Raw genomic sequence first — 19,791 nt, 5'->3', positions numbered from 1 at the left:
TCAGGACTGTAATAAGCACCGGGGGAGATAAAATTTATGCAGATTGGACACAGTCCCTGTCCCACACTGGGCTCACAGCCCAAGTAAGAGGGAGAATACATGTTGCAAGGAAAGAGGCACAGAGAATAATAATAATAATTTTGGTATTTGTTTAGCACTTACTATGTGCCACGCACTGTTCTAAGCACTGGGGGAGATACAAGGTGATCAGGTCGTCCCATGTGGGGCTCACCGTCTTAATCCCCATTTCACAGACAAGGAAACTGAGGCACTGAGAAGTTTAGTGACTCGCCCAAGTTCACACAACAAGACAAGTGACAGAGCTGGTATGAGAACCCAGGTCCTCTGACTCCCAATCAATGGTATTTATTGAGCACTTACTGTGTGCCAAGCACTGCATTAAACACTTGGGAGAGTAAAACGCAACAGAGTTGGTAGACACATTCCCTGCCCACAAGGAGTTTCCAGTTTAGAAGGGGAGGCAGACATTAAAATAATAATGATAATTGAGGTTTTGGTTAAGTACTATGTGCCACGTACCCCACTAAGCCCTGGGGTAGACACAAGTTAATCAGATTCCACACAGATGGAGAAGCAGATGGGCCTGCTGGAAAAAGCACAGGCCTGAGAGTCGGAGGTCCTGGGTTCTAATCCCGGCTTTGCCGGGCCCCTCTGTAAGGGAAAGATGCTCCAGATATGTGACTGTCCAGTCCAGAATAATAATAATAATAATGATAGCATTTATTAAGTGCTTACTATGTGCAAAGCACTGTTCTAAGCGCTGAGGGAGATACAAGGTGATCAGGTTGTCCCACGGGGGGCTCACAGTCTTCATCCCCATTTTACAGATGAGGGAACAGGGACAGAGAAGTTAGGTGACTTGCCCAAAGTCACACAGCTGACAAGTGGCAGAGCCAGGATTTGAACCCACGACCTCTGACTCCAAAGCCCAGGCTCTTTCCACTGAGCCACGCTGCTTCTCGAACAAACCCGAGGCCTTTCCCACTGCTAGTCTAGTAGGAGAGAGAACAGAAAACTACGGCTATACGCAGGCCGGTGCTCTTGCTACTAGAGAAGCCAGTGAGTGGATCGAAGCAAGGCCCTTCGGTGAGAATTCATTCGATCGTATTTATTGAGCGCTTACTGGGCGCAGAGCACCGTACTAAGCGCTTGAGAATCTGAAACCCTCATAGAAGGGGATGTGCGATGTTATCTGTCACCTTGGGGAAATGAACGTAATGAGGCTCTACAGGTGGGGCGGGAACATGGAGATGACAATGGTCAAACTATCACCCCATGACCCTGCTTCGTCGGACAATAATAATAATAATTATGGCATTTATTAAGTGCTTACTATGTGCAAAGCACTGTGCAAAGCGTTGGCAGATCCAGACTGTTCTAGCAATAGACTATAAACTTGTCATGGGCAGGGATGGTGTCTGCTAATTCTGCTGTATTGTACTTATCGTTTGAAAGCCCTTAACAAATACCACAATTATATTACACCTTCCCTGCCCACAACAAGCCTACAGTTTAGAGTAGAGAGTCTACACTCTAAACTGAAAGTCTTGAGCTGGCATATTGTACTTACTCTCCCTGACCTCCAGCCCCAGTGATGATGATAATGATGATGATAATGGTATTTGTTAGGCACTTACTATGTGCCAAGCACTGTTCTAAGTGCTGGGGTAGATACCTTCCCAGACTGAGCCCCCTCTTTCCTCTCCTCCTCCTCCCCATCCCCCTCGCCTTACCTCTTTCCCCTCCCCCAAGCACCTGCATATACGTTTGTACAGATTTATTACTCTATTTCACTTGTACATATTTACTATTCTATTTATTTTATTTTGTTAATATATTTTGCTTTGTTGTCTGTCTCCCCCTCCTAGTCTGTGAGCCCGTTGTTGGGTAGGGACCGTCTCTATATGTTGCCGACTTGTACTTCCCAAGCGCTTAGTACAGTGCTCTGCACACAGTAAGCGCTCAATACGATTGAATGAATGAATGAATGAACGAATACAAGGTTATCAAGTTGTCCCACGTGGGGCTCACAGTTTTAATCCCCATTTTACAGATGAGGTAACTGAGGCACAGAGAAGAGAAGTGACTTGCCCAAAGTCACACAGCTGCCGAATGGCAGAGCCAGGATTAGAACCCATGACCTCTTGACACCCAAGCCCAGGCTCTTTCCACTAAGCCACGTTGCTTCTCTTAGTGCTTCATATCACGTATGTACCCAGCATATGTGGAACAGATAATGATAATAATGGCATTTGTTAAGTGCCAGGCACTGTACTAAGTACCAGGGTACTACAAGCTAATTGGGTTGGACACAATCCCTGTCCGACACAGGGCTCAGACTCTTTATCCCCATTTCACAGATGAGGTAACTGAGGCACAGAGAAGTGAAGCAACTTGCCCAAGATCACTCAGCAGACAAGTGGTAGAGCCAAGACTAGAAAGGAGGTTCTTTGACTCCTAGGCCTGTGGTCTTCCCACAAGGGCAGGTACCTTAAGTTTTTAAAAAAGGGGAACACCCCGTAATTCAGCGTGGCTCAGTGGAAAGAGCCCGGGCTTTGGAGTCAGAGGTCGTGGGTTCAAATCCTGGCTCTGCGACTTGTTAGCTGTGCGACTTTGGGCAAGTCACTTAACTTCTCTGGGCCTCAGTTCCCTCATCTGTAAAATGGGGATGAAGACTGTGAGTCCCACGTGGGACAACCTGATTACCTTGTACCTACCCCAGCGCTTAGAACAGTGCCTTGCGCATAGTAAGCGCTTAACAAATACCAACATTATTATTATTATTTGTTTTTCACCCAAACAAAATGCATTAGACGGTGCCCACACCCCAAAGGGAAGAGGCAAGTCAATCCTCCACCAACGGGGTGACAGAGAAGCAGCGTGGCTCAGTGGAAAGAGCCCGGGCTTTGGAGTCAGTGGTCATGGGTTCAAATCCCGGGCCTGCCAATTGTCAGCTGTGTGACTTTGGGAGAGTCACTTCACTTCTCTGGGCCTCAGTTACCCCATCTGTAAAATGGGGACTGACTGTGAGCCCCCCGTGGGACACCCTGATCATCCTGTAGCCTCCCCAGCGCTTAGAACAGTACTTAGCACATAGTAAGCGCTTAGTATACGTTGCCAACTTGCACTTCCCAAGCGCTTAGTACAGTGCTCTGCACACAGTAAGCGCTCAATAAATACAATTGATTGATTGATTGATTAGTAAATGCCATCATTATTATTATTAGAGCAAGCAGGGGCAGGGATTCCCAAGGGCGGGGCTCCCGATGGCCCATAAACACTCACCCAAACACCCTAAACTGCCTGTTTCCTAATGATCCATCTCCACTAAGGGCCAAATTTTCAACTGCGGGCTCCGTGGCGCTTTCCGCGACTTCCAAATGAACTCATTCGTCTGTAGAAAACGGGCGTTTTGAATATTCATGAGGTAAGAGATCATTTTTACGATCCCGGGAGAGTTTCTTTCTTCGGATTGTTTATTACCCGCAGAGCTCAACTGCGGGAAAATTGATTAAATATCATTTCCCAATTAGCTCGGCGCCGGTACACATTCATCAGTTCTTCGGGTTCAGAGCCCGGTGAGTGTCACAACGTGAAGTGTGGGCTTGGGATGAGGGGAGGGAAGAGGGAGGATACAGAGGGGGGGGAGTTGGGAGAGGGGCGCGGCCCAGGGGAGGGGATGGCTAGGAAACGCTTTCGTTATTCCAACAGGCTCAGGCCTCGGTTGCTTTTAAACTTTGGAGAGGAATGGCCAGCTCAAGGAGGCGGTCCCCATCATCCACTACACCAAAAAGAATGCAAAAGGCGGCAGTGTGGCCTACTGGAAAGAGTAAAGAGCTGGAATTTCCAGCTGGAAATTTCCAATTTCCGGGGCCTCCCTGACACTGACCTCCTGGGTGACCTTGGGTAAGTCACTTAACCACTCAGCGAAAGAGCTCTGGGAAAATAACTGTTTTGCCCGACCTCAGGGTAGTCGCGTCCTCCGATCAGCGTGGCCTAGCGGATAGAGCCCAGGCCTCGGAGTCATTAATTGTGTTAGTATGTTTGGTTTTGTCTCCCCCTTTTAGACTGTGAGCCCACTGTTGGGTAGGGACTGTCTCTATGTGTTGCCAATTTGTACTTCCCAAGCGCTTAGTACAGTGCTCTGCACATAGTAAGCGCTCAATAAATACGATTGATTGATTGATTGATTGATTAGGACCAGGGTTCAAATCCCAGCTCCGCCACTTCTCATTCATTCGTATTTATTGAGCGCTTACTGTGCGCAGAGCACTGTACGCTAAGCGCTTGGGAAGTACAAGTCGGCAACCTGTAGAGACGGTCCCTCCCCAACAACGGGCTCACAGGCTAGAAGGGGGAGACAGACAACAAAACAGAATATGTGGATGGGTGTCAAGTCATCAGAACAGACAGAAGTAAAGCTAGACGCACGTCATTAGCAAAATAAATAGAATAGTAAATATGGACAAGTAAAATAGAGTAATAACATCATTAACAAAATAAATAGAATAGTAAATATGTACAAGTAAATAGAGTAATAACCCTACATATATAACCTGCATATATATATATATATATATATATATATATATATATATGTTTGTTCGTATTTATTACTCTATTTATTCTACTTGTACATATCTATTCTATTTATTTTATTTTGTTAATATGTTTTGTTTTGTTCTCTGTCTCCCCCTTCTAGACTGTGAGCCCACTGTTGGGTAGGGACCGTCTCTATATGTTGCCAACTTGTACTTCCCAAGCGCTTAGTACACAGTAAGCACTCAATAAATATGATTGACTGATTGATTGATTGATTAATAAATCTATACATATACACAGGTGCGGTGGGGAAGAGAAGGAGGTAGGGCAGGGGGAAGGGGAGGAGGAGAGGAAAAAGGGGGGCTCAGTCTGGGAAGGCCTCTTGGAGGAGGTAAGCTCTCAGTTGGGCCTTGAAGGGAGGAAGAGAGCTAGCTTGGCGGATGTGTGGAGGGAAGGCACTGCTGTGTGGCTTGTCTGCTGCCTCATTTATCTCATCTGTAAAATGGGGATAAGGACTGAGAGCCCTACGAGGGACATGGACTGTATCCAACTTGTTTAACTTGTATCTACCCCAGAGCTCAGAAGAGTGCCTATTGTACAGTAAGCTCTTAACAACTACAATAACGAAAAAACCCAGCAAGAGCCTGTGAGCCGTGGACTGACTGAAACTCTACTCCTCTAGCTTCAATAATAAATAATAATAATGATAATAATAATGATAATGATGGCATTTATTAAGCGCTTACTATGGCAAAGCACTGTTCTAAGCGCTGGGGAGGTTACAAGGTGATCAGGTTGTCCCACGGTGGGGGCTCACAGTCTTCATCCCCATTTTACAGATGAGGGAACTGAGGCCCAGAGAAGTGAAGTGACTTGCCCAAAGTCACACAGCTGACAAGTGATGGAGCCGGGATTAGAACCCACGACCTCTGACTCCCAAGCCTGGGCTCTTTCCACTGAGCCACGTTGCTTCTCTAATAATAATAATAGTAACACTACTAATAATACCTGTGGTATTTAGCAATTGCGGTACTTGTTAAGTGCTTACTAGGTGCCAACCACGGTTCTAAACACTGCCGTAGATACAAGTTAATCAGGTTGTCCCCCACGGGACTCACAGGCTAAACAGCAGGGAGTAGGATTTAATCCCCATTTTACAGATGAGGTAACTGAGGCACGGAGGCGGGAAGAGACTGGCCAAAGGTCACCCAGCAGACACGTGGCGGGGCTGGGATTAGAACCCAGGTCTTCCAACTCCCAGGCCTGTGCTCTTTCCACTAGGCCATGCTGCTTTTTATTTAAGTGCTTACTCTATGCCATGTCCTGGGGTAGATATAGAAAGGACTGTAACCAACCTGATGGATTTGTGTCTACCCTAGTGCTTGGAACGGTGCTTACCATGTAGCACGTACTTAATGAATGCCATAATGATAATGAAGCCAGTGAGCCCCACGTGGGACAGGGACAGCGTCCAAACTGGCCGATTTATATCTACCCCAGTGATTAGAACAGTGCTCGGCACATAGTAAGCGCTCCAAAAACTACCATAATGGTATCCGACAGAGTCCCTGCCCCACGTCACATTTGTCATCACCCTGGTCTCTTTTATTTTTTGTTCTCGTGTTTCCTTACTTCTCTGTGGCCAATTCCCTCCTCTCCATATCCCCTCACTCTTAAATTGGGAGGTCCTTGAAGGCCATCAACGGTGCCTATCCCTTTCAGTGTACTTTTCCCCAGTGCTTGGTACAGTGCTTTATGCAAAGTCATTGCTTAATAAATACGTAACTAATTCTAAAATTCTTGGAGGAGGAAAAATTATTTTAGACTGGGAGCCTGTTGTGGGCAGGGATTGTCTCTATCTGTCGCTGAATTGTACTTTCCGAGCGCTTAATACAGTGCTCTGATACAATAAACACTCACTAAATACGACTGAATGAATGAAAACTTCCAGTACCAAGGTGAGATTTACTACTACTAATAATAATAATGATATTATTTGTTAAGTGTTTACTATGTGCCAAACACTGTTCTAAGAGCTGGAGTAGATACAAGGAAATCAGGTTGTCCCACGTGGGGCTCACTGTCTTAATCCCTATTTTACAGAATGAGATAACTGAGGCCCAGAGAAGTGAAATGACTTGCCCAAGGTCACACAGCAGACAAGTGGGGGAGCCTGGATTAGAACAAGGTATTTAACACAGTAAGACTACTTTAGTGAAGTTCAGTTGGGAAATGGATCCAAGAGAGATCCATCCCCTATTGCTAGTGTGATTAATGTGAAGGGAAAACAAATGACTTGGAGGAAGGTGAGAACACAGACCCAAGAACTAGACTCCTTCCAACGCAAATCTTTAAGACAAATAGAGGAAAAAAATAATTAGCATTAAAGAGGACCAAAGATTTAGTCGGGTGCTATTAGTCACGTCCAGCTGGAGAGATAATGACTGTCTTTGAGTTGCTCAACTCTTCAAGGTGAACTTTGGAAAAAGAAGACAGACTCAAGGAAAAAAATCAAGAAACTGAAATGAAAGTCTTCCTCATCAAAGTGAAGTCACTGCTGGAGAAAATTCCAGCTTCTATTAAGCTGGAATAGACGGTATCAAAACTGATGCAAGCTTGCCATTAACTGAACTCTCATTACACAGAGCGGAGGGTAGGACAGAATCGCTTTGCAATTTAGACAAGTCAATTAACCTCTCTGATCCTCCGTTCAGCCTCTAGATTGTTTAGAACGAGCAAAGGTCAAAGAAAATTAATTAAACATTACCGTATCGCAATATAGCTACCGTAGAGGGGCGAGAATGACTCACAGTCTTGCCTGATGGGACTGTCAAGCACTGTACTAAAGGCTGAGGTAGATTTAAGATAATCAGGTCCCACCTCTTCTCCCCCCTACTTAGACTGTGAGCCCAAGGTGGGACCTGATTATCTTAAATTTACCTCAGCACTTAGTACAATGGGGAAGAAGAATCCCCATTTTGCTGACAAGGGAACTGAGGCACAGACAGGCTAAGTGACTTGACTGAGGTCACACAGCAGACAAGTGGGGATTTTGTCAGTACGTTTGGTTTTGTTCTCTGTCTCTCCCTTTTAGACTGTGAGCCCACTGTTGGGTAGGGACCGTCTCTATATGTTGCCAATTTGTACTTCCCAAGCGCTTAGTACAGTGCTCTGCACATAGTAAGCACTCAATAAGTACGATTGATGATGATGATGGTTAGAACCCAGGGCCTCTGATTCCCAGGTGTGGGCTTTTTCCACTAGGCTATTCTGTTCTCAAACCAATTTTCCTAACACACCCACACAGGACTGCTCCTTTGATTACAGAATGGGAAAAAAAAAATCAATGACTAAAATGGAGAGAGGGGAGCAATTTACAAGCCACATTTCAACCAAGCCCCAAATAAAGCAAAGAGAATCGTCTTCCAATCACCCACACTCTGCGCAGATTCAATTAAGAAGAATATACACTTGTACTCGGAAACGCGGAAGGAAATGCTAACGGGCATTTCACATCCACTGTTTTGGGTTCCTGGGGAATAGCGTCCCACCTGGGTAACACACACTCCCCTAGCAATTATGCATTTAAGAAGTTCTGTTCTTGGAAGGGGAATGAAAACCCGAGAAACATAACACAAATCACACCCCACCAACGCAAGGAGCCGGTGGAGACTTCCAGAGCGTTGCATTACTCAGTGCTTAATATCAGCATCGCATGCCCAAGTCTGAGCCTCCCGCTGATAGGAAAGAGGAATGAAAAGATCGGGCTTGGCACAAAGCCTAAAATTTGAATAGGAAGAACAAAAGATCCTCGACTCCTTGCGTGGCCGTTGGCGAAAACCGGAACGATGGGGAATTTTCCCAGGACGATTCCAGCTTCCTGCCCGGCCGGGGTTTATCTGTGCCCACCTGTAGGGTGGTCCGGTTGGAAGGTGGTCTGTCCCCTGTCCCGCAAAGACACGGTACTGCCCGGTGTGGGGTATTTTCGGCCACCGGCCTCCCGCCCTCCTGCTTCATCATCATCATCATCAATCGTATTTATTGAGCGCTTACTATGTGCAGAGCACTGTACTAAGCGCTTGGGAAGTACAAATTGGCGACATATAGAGACAGTCCCTACCCAACGGTGGGCTCACAGTCTAAAAGCTCTTCCATGTGTTTTGAGAAGCAGTGGCCTCGAGGAAAGAGCCCAGGCCTGAAAGTCAAAGGTCCTGGGTTCTAATCCCGGCTCTGCCACTTGTCTGCGGTATGGCCCTGGGCAAGTCGCTTCACTTTCAATGCCTCAGTTCCCTCATTTGTGAAAGGAGGATTCAAACCCAGTCCTCCCTCCTGCTTAGACTGTGAGCCCCATGTGAGACGGGGACTGAGTCCAACCTTATTAACTTGAGTCTACCCCAGTGCTCAGTGCAGGGTTTGGCATATAGCAAGTGCTTAACAAATACCATTAATCAATCAATCAATCAATCAATCATATTTATTGAGCGCTTACTGTGTGCAGAGAACTGTACTAAGTGCTTGGGAAGTACAAGTTGGCAACATATAGAGACAGTCCTTACCCAACAGTGGGCTCACAGTCTAAAAGGGGGAGACAGAGAACAAAACCAAACATACTAACAAAATAAAATCAATAGAATAGATATGTACAAGTATTATTATTTTCTGTGTTTCAGTCCCCTCATCTACCAAATGGGGATTCAATACCTGTTCTCCCTCCTACTTAGACTGTGAGCTCAATGTGGGCCCTTGATTATCTTGTGTCTAACCCAGCGTTCAGTGCAGTGCTTGGCACATAGTAAGCTCTCAACAAATACCACAATCAATATCGTTTCTGTTAGTCCTATTGTTGTTATAATAATGATAATAACAACTTTGAAAAGCCATCAAATGACCTGAGAAGAGCTTTTCTCACCCCAATCATGCTGGAGGAGTCAAGTGACGTTGGCTGATGGGCAGAATTGGCGAGTGAGGAAAACAGAGGTGATTAGAAACTCAAGTGAATGTGAGGGTATTTTGGGAAACTAATCAAGCCTCTCTATCGGGCTCTTTCCTCTCCACTCGCAGTGCCCAACCTCCCTGCAGAAGAGGATCGAGGCTGGGCTGCCTCTGTTTCTCCGAGCTCGGATTCCCGATACACAGCTGTACTATGCACAGTATTCGGCACACTCTCAAAAAATATTATTACAACCAATGTATCTGGTCTAATAATAACAATAGTGATGTTTGCTAAGCACTCTACTAAGCACTGGGGAATGCTCTAAAGATGCTCACGTTTGTTTTCAGAAGATACTGCTGTCCATGATCGCGTCAAAAGCAACAATGACAGCCAAATTCCTGGTGCTGGGTAGGGAAAGGGAAGCCTGCAACAAGATGGTGAGGTGGGTCTTCACCCAGTAACCATTGTGGTATTTGTTAAGCACATACTATGTGCCAGGCACTGTGCTAAGCGCTGGGGTGGATGCAAGCAAATCAGGTTGGACACAGTCCCTGCCCACACGGGGCTCACAGTATCAATCCCCACTTTACAGGTGAGGCAACTGAAGCACGGGGAAGTGAAGTGACTTGCCCAAGGTCACACAGCAGACAAGCGGCGGAGCTGGGATTTGAACCCAGGTCCTTCTGTCTCCCAGGCCTATGCTCTAGTCACTACAACATGCTGCTTCTCGGCAGGGAAGTGAAGTGACTTGCCCGATGTCTCAAGGCTCTTCAGTTTTTCTCAAAGGGAGACTCCACTTTTCATCTTCTGAAGTGGCCCCGGCCCGGGGCAGGAGAGAGAGCTGGTGAACAGATCGGAACAACGAATGCCCATTTGGCATTCCGGTTGGCATTCAACAGGAATGCAGTTGAGCAAGGAGGCGGCAATCAGAGAGCCAATTTGGAAACGGGTCCGGCCATTTTGCTACCGGGACTCCGCTGAGCCTCACGCTTCCTCATCTGTAAACTGGGGTCACTCCCTAATTACCTACTTAGGGAAGTTCTTCTCTGCGCTGGCTAATTAACAGTGTGAACTTAATGAGGTGAAAACACTAGGTGCTCTATAATTGCTAAGTATTAGGGCAGCCTTGCAAATTAGCAAGGGCCTACGTACCCAGAACGTCAAAGAAACAAGGCCAAGGCCCAGGAAATCAGGCAGCTGGGCTATGCGAAGGTCAGTGGTGGTGGTTGCCACTGGGTGAAATGCCCTGAGGTCAGCGCTTGGGAGAATATAACACAATCCCTCCTCCTCCAGGAGGCCTTCCCAGACTGAGCCCCTTCCTTCCTCTCCCCCTCGTCCCCCTCTCCATCCCCCCCATCTTACCTCCTTCCCTTTCCCACAGCACCTGTATATATGTATATATGTTTGTACATATTTATTACTCTATTTATTTATTTATTTTACTTGTACATAGCTATTCTATTTATTTTATTTTGTTAGTATGTTTGGTTTTGTTCTCTGTCTCCCCCTTTTAGACTGTGAGCCCACTGTTGGGTAGGGACTGTCTCTATATGTTGCCAATTTGGACTTCCCAAGTGCTTAGTACAGTGCTCTGCACATAGTAAGCGCTCAATAAATACGATTGATGATGATGATGAATCCCTGCCCACCAGGAGCATCCACTTTAAGCTAATAAATCCTGCTGGGATTTCTCACTGGGAAGGATGTCGGGGTTGAGGGGTGGGCTTGGAGTACCTCAGCTTCGGAAAGGTGCTTGAGTTCTCCTTTTAGACTGTGAGCCCACTGTTGGGTAGGGACTGTCTCTATATGTTGCCAACTTGGACTTCCCAAACGCTTAGTACAGTGCTCTGCACACAGTAAGCGCTCAATAAATAGGATTGATTGATTGATTGATTCTCCTCGCCCCTGGTCAGTTGACAGATCAACCCATTAACTCTGAGTAGAGCACTTCACGAAGCGAATGGCCGGGATTCCTGCACTGAAAGAGTTTACAATCTAGCGCCTCGGGATGCCGAGATCCATGGCCCAGAAGCGGAGCCTGTGTCCATCGGGACATGGGAGGAGGAGGAGCAAGAAGGATCCCGGAGCGAGTCAGGGGGTTCATGGGTTTCCCCCAGGAAAACAATCTAGGTCTGGGAAGACGCCCGCCTAATAGTGCTTTTGTCTGCTTGTGAGTTCCTGGAGGGCAGGGTATGTGTGTCTTCATCATCATCAATCGTATTTATTGAGCGCTTACTGTGTGCAGAGCACTGTATCTTGCTTTTGGTGAGTGCTCCCGAGCGTTTAGCTCAGTGCTTCACACTCAGAAGGTGCTCCATAAATAACCTCTACTGAGGGACTGAATTCACCTTCCACAGCGTCGGGATTAAATGGCGACGGCCCAGTCAAGCTCCTTGTGGACTAAAACCAGGTCACTGTGATTTGTTCTGGACCTGGCAGGGAACGTGCTTACCAACTCTGTTATAGTGTACTTTTCCAAGTGCTTAGTACAGTGCTCTGCACATGCTAAACGCTCGATAAGTACCATTGATCAATCAATCAATCAATCACTCCTATTTATTGAGCACTTACTGTGTGCACAGCACTGTACTAAGCTCTCAGGAAGTACAAGTTGGCAACATCTAGAGACAGTGCCTACCCAACAGTGGGCTCACAGTCTAAAAGGGGGAGACAGAGAACAAAACCAAACATACTAACAAAATAAAATAAATAGAATAGATATGTACAAGTAAAATAAATAAATAGAGTAATAAATATGTACAAACATATATACATATATACAGGTGTTGCGGGGAAGGGAAGGAGGTAAGATGAGGGGGATGGAGAGGGGGACAAGGGGGAGAGGAAGAAGGATCCATTAGTTTGACTGAATGCCTTTAGGAGCAAATATTTAGAATAAAAAGAAATTCCTGAGAGAGCTGTCAAAGCCCTTCCAAGGACTGAAACACCCTCCCTCAATCAAAAGTGCTTAGTACAGATCTCGGCAAAGAGAAGGCACTTAAGAAACCGCTCTCCCTATTTTTTTTCTTCCCCATCTACCTACCCTCATGCTGTGGCAACCAATCTCAACGTTAGCCTCTTTAAATTCCCATATTCAGCATCCCAAACTGCATGGAGAAGCAGCAGGAATCAGCGGAAAAAGCTTCCTCCTGGGAGTCAGAGGACTTGGGTTCCAATTCCAGCTTCACCACTTGTTCGCTGTGTGATTATGGGCAAATCAATTTACTTCTCAGTGCCTCAGTGGCAAAATGGGGATTCAATACCTGTTCTCCTTCCGACCTAGACTGTGAGCCCCATGTGAGACCTGATTATCTTGTATCTACCCCAATGCTTAAGACGGTGCTTGACACATAGTAAGCGCTTAACAACAAATAATAATAATAATAATAATTATACCTGTTCTCCCTCCCTCAAACTGGGAGCCCTGTGTGGGACAGGGATCTTGTCTGATCAGATGGACTGTATATGTATATATGTTTGTACGTATTTATTACTCTATTTATTTATTTTATTTGTACATATTTATTCTATTTATTTTATTTGGTTAATATGTTTTGTTCTGTTGTCTGTCTCCCCCTTCTAGACTGTGAGCCCGCTGTTGGGTAGGGACCGTCTCATATGTTGCCAACTTATACTTCCCAAGTGCTTAGTACAGTGCTCTGCACACAGTAAGTGCTCAATAAATATGATTGAATGAATGAATGAATGAACCCCAGTAATTTTGGGGTTCATAATAATAATAATAATAATGGCATTTATTAAGCACTTACTATGTGCAAGGCACTGTAGTAAGCACATAACAAATATGACCATTATAGCAACTCTGTAATCAGCATAGCCTGGTGGAAAGAGCACGGGCCTGGGCCCCAGGAGGACCCGGGTTCTAATCCTGGCTCTGCCACTTTTCTGCTGCGTGACCTTGGGCAAGTCACTTCATTTCTCTGTGCCTCAGTTCCCTCGTCCGTAACATGGGGACTAAGACTCCGAGCACCCTGATTAACTTGGTACAGTGCCCGGGAAAGAGTAAGCACTTAGCAAATACCATTAAAAAAAAACCGAACCCCGGGGGGGAAAGCTATAAAAACAAACAACTTGTTTGCTTAGGGTTCAGTACACCCTGGCACCGGATCAGCCAATCCTTCCAAAAGATCTCAACAGGCATCACTCACTTTTTGGTCGGAAAAACGGATCCTTACCTCCTTCTAGCATATCCTCTGGGAGACACTGCCGGCTAAGAGTAGATGATCCGGCAATTGTTCAGGATGTTACAATTTCTAACCAGGTGTGTTTGCGGGTCCTTAGCCTCTTTCCTGAAGGCTGCTGGGATCACTTGCAATATGGAAGGGGAGGGGGTAGCCTGGAAGCTCCCCAAGGGCAGGCCTCTGAATTTCTCCCGAGTTCTTAGTACAGCGCTCTGCACCCAACAGGTGTTCGATCCAGTGCCCCGCACGTGGCAGGTGCTCCCTCTAGCTCGTTGTGGGCAGGGAATGTGTCAAGTTTATCATTACACTGTAATAATAATAATAATGATGGCATTTGTTAAGCGCTTACTATGTGCAAAGCACCGTTCTAAGTGCCGGGGGGAGATACAAGATGATCAGGTTGTCCCACGGGGGGCTCGCCATCTTAATCCCCATTCTACAGGTGAGGGAACTGAGGCACAGAGAAGTTGAGTGACTTACCCCAAGTCACACAGCCCATAAGTGGTGGAGCCGGGACGATCAGAAGCCGCGTGGCTCAGTGGAAAGAGCCCGGGCTTTGGAGTCAGGGGTCATGGCTTCAAATCCCGGCTCCGCCAATTGTCAGCTGTGTGACTTTGGGCAAGTCACTTCACTTCTCTGGGCCTCAGTTAGCTCATCTGTAAAATGGGGATAAAAACTGTGAGCCCCCTGTGGGACAACCTGATCACCTTATAATAATGGCATTTATTAAGCACTTACTACGTGCAAAGCACTGTTCTAAACACTGGGGGGATACAAGGTGATGAGGTTGTCCCACGTGGGGCTCACAGTCTTCATCCCCATTTTATAGATGAGGGAACTGAGGCACAGAGAAGTTAAGTGACTTGCCCAAAGTCACACAGCTGACAAGTGGCGGAGCTGGGATTTGAACCCATGACCTCTGACTCCAAAGCCCGGGCTCTTTTCCACTGAGCCACGCTGCTTCTCTTACCTTGTCACCTCCCCAGCGCTTAGAACGTGCTTTGCACGTAGTAAGCGCTTAACAAATGCCATTATTATTATTATTATTATTAGAACCCATAACCTCTGACCCCCAAGCCCGCCCTCTTTCCACTGAGCCACGCTGCTTCTCTCCCAAGCGCTTAGATCAGGGCTCTGCACACAGTAAGCGCTCAATAAATACAATCATCATCAATCGTATTTATTGAGCGCTTACTGTGTGCAGAGCCCTGTACTAAGCGCTTGGGAAGTACAAATTGGCAACATATAGCGACAGTCCCTACCCAACAGTGGGCTCACAATCGACTGACTGACTGTCCCGTGTTCTGTGGAAAGCAAGTGTTAGGACACAGTTGGTGCTCAACCATCCCACCCATGAAAGGCCCTCAATTCAGTGCCCTGCATATGGTGGGTACTCAGTTGGGTGCCCTGAGGACAGTAGACACTCAGCGTAGTGTTCTGCACAGCTTAAGACTCAGTTACCCTGTATACAGCAGGCGGTCAGTTCAGATCACTGTCCATCACAATAATTCAGCGATTAATGCTCACCACAGTGTCCGGCTTCCGTCCGGGACTCAGCGCGGTGTTCTCCTCACAGCAGGTGCTTAATCAATGCAAAACTAAGAGTATGATTCTAGGAAGACTGGACTACCGTGAGGCCAAATGATGGCACCCTCCCGCCCCGCCCCTTCAGAGCCTCCATCCCTTGGAAATGCCCTTAATTGCCAGAATTCTCCGAGCAAGACTCGAGGATGACGTGCTATAACGACCCTCTGTTAAGCACCGGCTTCCAGAAGTTTTCCTGCCACAAGAAATCTAGTCACCCATTTCCGGCTCCCGTGCGAGGCGGTTTATAAATACATTCCTAGTGAAGCCCCAGATTCTCTGAAATTCTTCTGCCTTTTTCCACCGAGCGTAGGAAAGAGCTAATTGCCCTTAAGACCGTGGATTGTGTTCTTTCCAAAATCAAATCTTCCTGCTGATAAAATTAATACACTTATCTGTAATGCAATTTATCGGGAACCTTTACACTTTAAGCTAATTTTCCCACCCCGGTGAAACTTTTAAAGAAGGAAATGTTCTCTTGCAACATGCCTCTAATGCCCCAGGGAACTGAACCTTTTTTCTTCATTAAATAGAGCTGAAAATGATGCCAGCAACTGGAACGCGGGGATTGGAGCCTGGGGGCGGGGGCTGGGTGCAGGGGGTCAAAGAGGCTGCCCCCGCAATCAGCATCAGAGCTGATGGGGGCTTCTAAGTGCAGAAAAGGCACGATAGCTAGACTCCTGACAAGAAGAGCGGACGTTGGAGCTGGCTACTAGATAGACGGAAGCAAGAGAACTCTACTCCCTGTCCCTCCATCTCGTTCATCTCTCTGCCAACCTCTCGCCCACATCCAGCCTCTGGCCCGGAATACCCTCCCTCTTCATATCCGATGGACAATTTCTCTCCCCACCTTCAAAACCTTACCGAGGGCACACCTCCTCCTTTCCCCACCACTCCCTTCCGCGTTGCCCTGACTTGTTCCCCTTTTTTCAGCCCTCCCTCGGCCCCACGGCACTTATGTCCTTATCCGTGGGATTGAGACGGGGCTGGGAAGCAGGAGACCGGGGTTCCAGTCCCAGTTCTGCCACTGGCCTGTCAGTATCAATCAATCAATCGTATTTATTGAGCGCTTACTGTGTGCATATGTTGCCAATTTGTACTTCCCAAGCTCTTAGTACAGTGCTCTGCACATAGTAAGCGCTCAATAAATATGATTGATGATGATGATGATGCAGAGCACTGCCTCTGAGAGATGACCTTGGCTGCATCAGCCTTCTCTCTGATCTCCCATCCTCGTGTCTCTCTCCACTTCAATCCATACTTCATGCTGCTGCCCGGATTATCTTTGTCCAGAAACGCTCTGGGCATATCACTCCCCTCCTCAAAAATCTCCAGTGGCTACCGATCAATCTGCGCATCAGGCAGAAACTCCTCACCCTGGGCTTCAAGGCTGTCCATCCCCTCGCCCCCTCCTACCTCACCTCCCTTCTCTCCTTCTCCAGCCCAGCCCGCACCCTCCGCTCCTCCGCCACTAATCTCCTCACCGTTAGGCCTCGTTCTCGCCCGTCCCGCCATCGACCCCCGGCCCACGTCCTCCCCCGGGCCTGGAATGCCCTCCCTCTACCCATCCGCCAAGCTAGCTCTCTTCCTCCCTTCAAGGCCCTGCTGAGAGCTCACCTCCTCCAGGAGGCCTTCCCAGACTGAGCCCCTTCCTTCCTCTCCCCCTCGTCCCTCTCCATCCCCCCCATATTACCTCCTTCCCTTCCCCACAGCACCTGTATATATGTATATATGTTTGTACATATTTATTACTCTATTTATTTATTTATTTATTTTACTTGTACATACCTATTCTATTTATTTTATTTTGTTAGTATGTTTGGTTTTGTTCTCTGTCTCCCCCTTTTAGACTGTGAGCCCAATGTTGGGTAGGGACTGTCTCTGTATGTTGCCAATTTGTACTTCCCAAGCGCTTAGTACAGTGCTCTGCACATAGTAGGCGCTCAATAAATATGATTGATTGATTGATTGACCTTGGGCAAGTCACTTAACTGCTCTGCGCCTCAGTTTCCTCATCTACAAAATGGGCAACAGAACCCTGCTCTCCCTCCTGCTTAGATCGTGAGGCCCTTGTGGAATGAGGATTCTGATCTTGCACCTGCCTGAGCACTTAGCACCTATCAACCTGTACTTCCCAAGCGCTTAGTACAGTGCTCTGCACACAGTAAGCGCTCAATAAATATGATTGAATAAATGAATGAATCTATTAAGCCATGCATAAAAACAACAAAAGAGATGGAGAGTGGCTTCTGCCAAAAAAGCACAGGCCCAGGAGGCAAAGGACCTGGGCTCTAGTCTGGGCTCTGCCAATTGCTTGCTGAGTGACCCTGGGCAAGTCACTTCACTTCAAATCCCGGCTCCACCACTTAGCTGGGTGACTTTGGGCAAGTCCCTTAACTTCTCCCGGCCTCAGTTCCCTCATCTGTAAAATGGGGATGAAGACCGTGAGCCCCACGTGGGACCACCCGATCACCCTGTAACCTCCCCAGCACTTAGAACAGTTCTTGGCACATAGTAAGCGCTTAATAAATGCCATTATTATTGTTCTCTGTGCCTCAGTTCTCCTGTTCTCCCTCCTATTTAAACTGTGAGCTCACTCTGGGTCCAATCGAATTCACATACATCCACCCCAATGCTTAGAACAGCGCTGGACACAAAGTAAGGGCTGAAATATTGTAAAAAAAGAAAGAAAAAGAAAAATATGCAGTAGAAATGCATGGGAGCGTGGGGGGGGAGTTATTTCAAAGCCCAGCAGCGGGGCTTTACCATCGGGGAGCCAGAAAGAGCATCTAAAGCAATGGGGAAAGGCTGAACTCCACACAAAGCCATTCCCTCCCTCTCAGAAAATATCCGCTCCTCCACATCCACAGCTCTGGCCTGGTCAGCAAGGTCAGCGTGACTGGCAGCTCCAGCTCTCCTGGATGTGGTGTATATATATACATATTTATATATATATATATATATATATATATTTTTACGTATTTATTACTCTATTTATTTATTTATTTATTTTACTTGTACATATTCTATTCATTTTATTTTGTTAATATGTTTTGTTTTGTTCTCTGTCTCCCCCTTCTAGACTGTGAGCCCGCTGTCGGGTAGGGACCGTCTCTATACGTTGCCAACTTGGACTTCCCAAGCGCTCAGTACAGTGCTCTGCACACAGTAAGCGCTCAATAAATACGATTGAGTGAATGAATGAATGGTATCAACGCTCCAGTTCCGGCACAAGGACAGCTGCTCTTCCGCCAGCTCCAAAAACTAATTGAGGGAGCATCGGTTCGACCCAGATTTGATGACCACTTTCAAGTCAAATGGGGTGTGCTCTCCCAGCGTGGCTGACAGGCCGACAAAAGCATCAGAAGACTGACACTTTAGGAAAAACTCTTTTCTCCGGTCCCCTCCATCCCCCCCAGCTAAGACAGTGGTGTCTTCTGCTGCCATTCTTGGTCAGAGAAACCAAGAAATGGATCTTTCTGCACACAGGCCCCTGGGCGATATAGCCAATATTGCACGGCCAATTCTAAACATGCTGTAATAATAATAATAATAATAATAATAATAACGACGGCATTTATTAAGCACTTACTATGTGCAAAGCACTGTTCTAAGCGCTGGGGAGGGTACAAGATGATCAGGTTGTCCCACGGGGGACTCACAGTCTTCATTCCCATTTTACAGATGAGGGAACTGAGGCCCAGAGAAGTGAAGTGACTTGCCCAAAGTCACACGGCTGACAATTGGCGGAGCTGGGATTTGAACCCATGACCTCTGACTCCAAAGCCCGGGCTCTTTCCACTGAGCCACGCTGCTTCTCACACTGCTTCTGTAGCAGATAGGGATGACCGTGGGACAACCTGATCACCTCGTAACCTCCCCAGAGCTTAGAACAGTGCTTGGCATGCAGTAAGCACTTAATAAATGCCATTATTATTATTATTATAGATAGAACTCGGGCCTCCCCCTCCACCACTTGTCTTCTGTTTGATCTTGGGCAAGCCACTTTGCTTCTCTGTGCCTCAGTTACCTCATCTGTAAAATGGGATTGAAACTGTAAGCCCCCTGTGGGGCAGGGACTGTGTCCGACCTAATTTAGTTGTATCCACTCCAGTGCTTAGTACAGTTCCTGGCACGTAGTAAGCGCTTAACAAACACCACAATTATTAAAAAGCATTTTATGGGTTTTCCTGACTAGAACTGACTATACCCCGGCCTCCTGGAGGCACTTAGATGGTGGCGGCTGATTTACTGCTTAGAGAACTCCTTTTAGTGAACGGCTGAGGAGTAACTTTTTAAAAAAATAGTGGGTGACAATTTTACTTACATACGGAATCGTATCCAAAGTATCAGTGTTGACGATGATCGGAGCAGGGCTGGCCTGTTGGACAAGGAGAAGAAAGGAGAGGCGTAAGTAGCAAACAATCGAGGCGAGGGATTAGCACCGGAATTCATCCTAGTTCTTTCCTTCCGTGCTGGGAAACAAGGCAACGAGCACCCGTTGATCAA

At 46.9% G+C, this 19,791-nt stretch overlaps 1 protein-coding gene across 7 annotated transcripts in view; it reads right to left on the bottom strand.

Moving 5' to 3' along the window:
* Positions 1-19,791, bottom strand: part of DLG2 (discs large MAGUK scaffold protein 2) — a 793,095-nt gene that overhangs the window by 270,479 nt on the left and 502,825 nt on the right. For all 7 annotated transcript variants that reach the window (XM_038761625.1, XM_038761626.1, XM_038761629.1 and 4 more), the window contains one exon: positions 19,610-19,663. In XM_038761625.1, the coding sequence (XP_038617553.1) occupies positions 19,610-19,663 (54 nt within the window). The remainder of the gene's footprint in view (positions 1-19,609; positions 19,664-19,791) is intronic.

The sequence above is a fragment of the Tachyglossus aculeatus genome, chromosome 20, assembly GCF_015852505.1.
Source record: "Tachyglossus aculeatus isolate mTacAcu1 chromosome 20, mTacAcu1.pri, whole genome shotgun sequence".
NCBI classification, from domain to species: Eukaryota; Metazoa; Chordata; class Mammalia; order Monotremata; family Tachyglossidae; genus Tachyglossus; species Tachyglossus aculeatus.
Note: the sequence above shows the minus strand (reverse complement) of the source record. Positions and strands in the feature narration are given on the sequence as shown.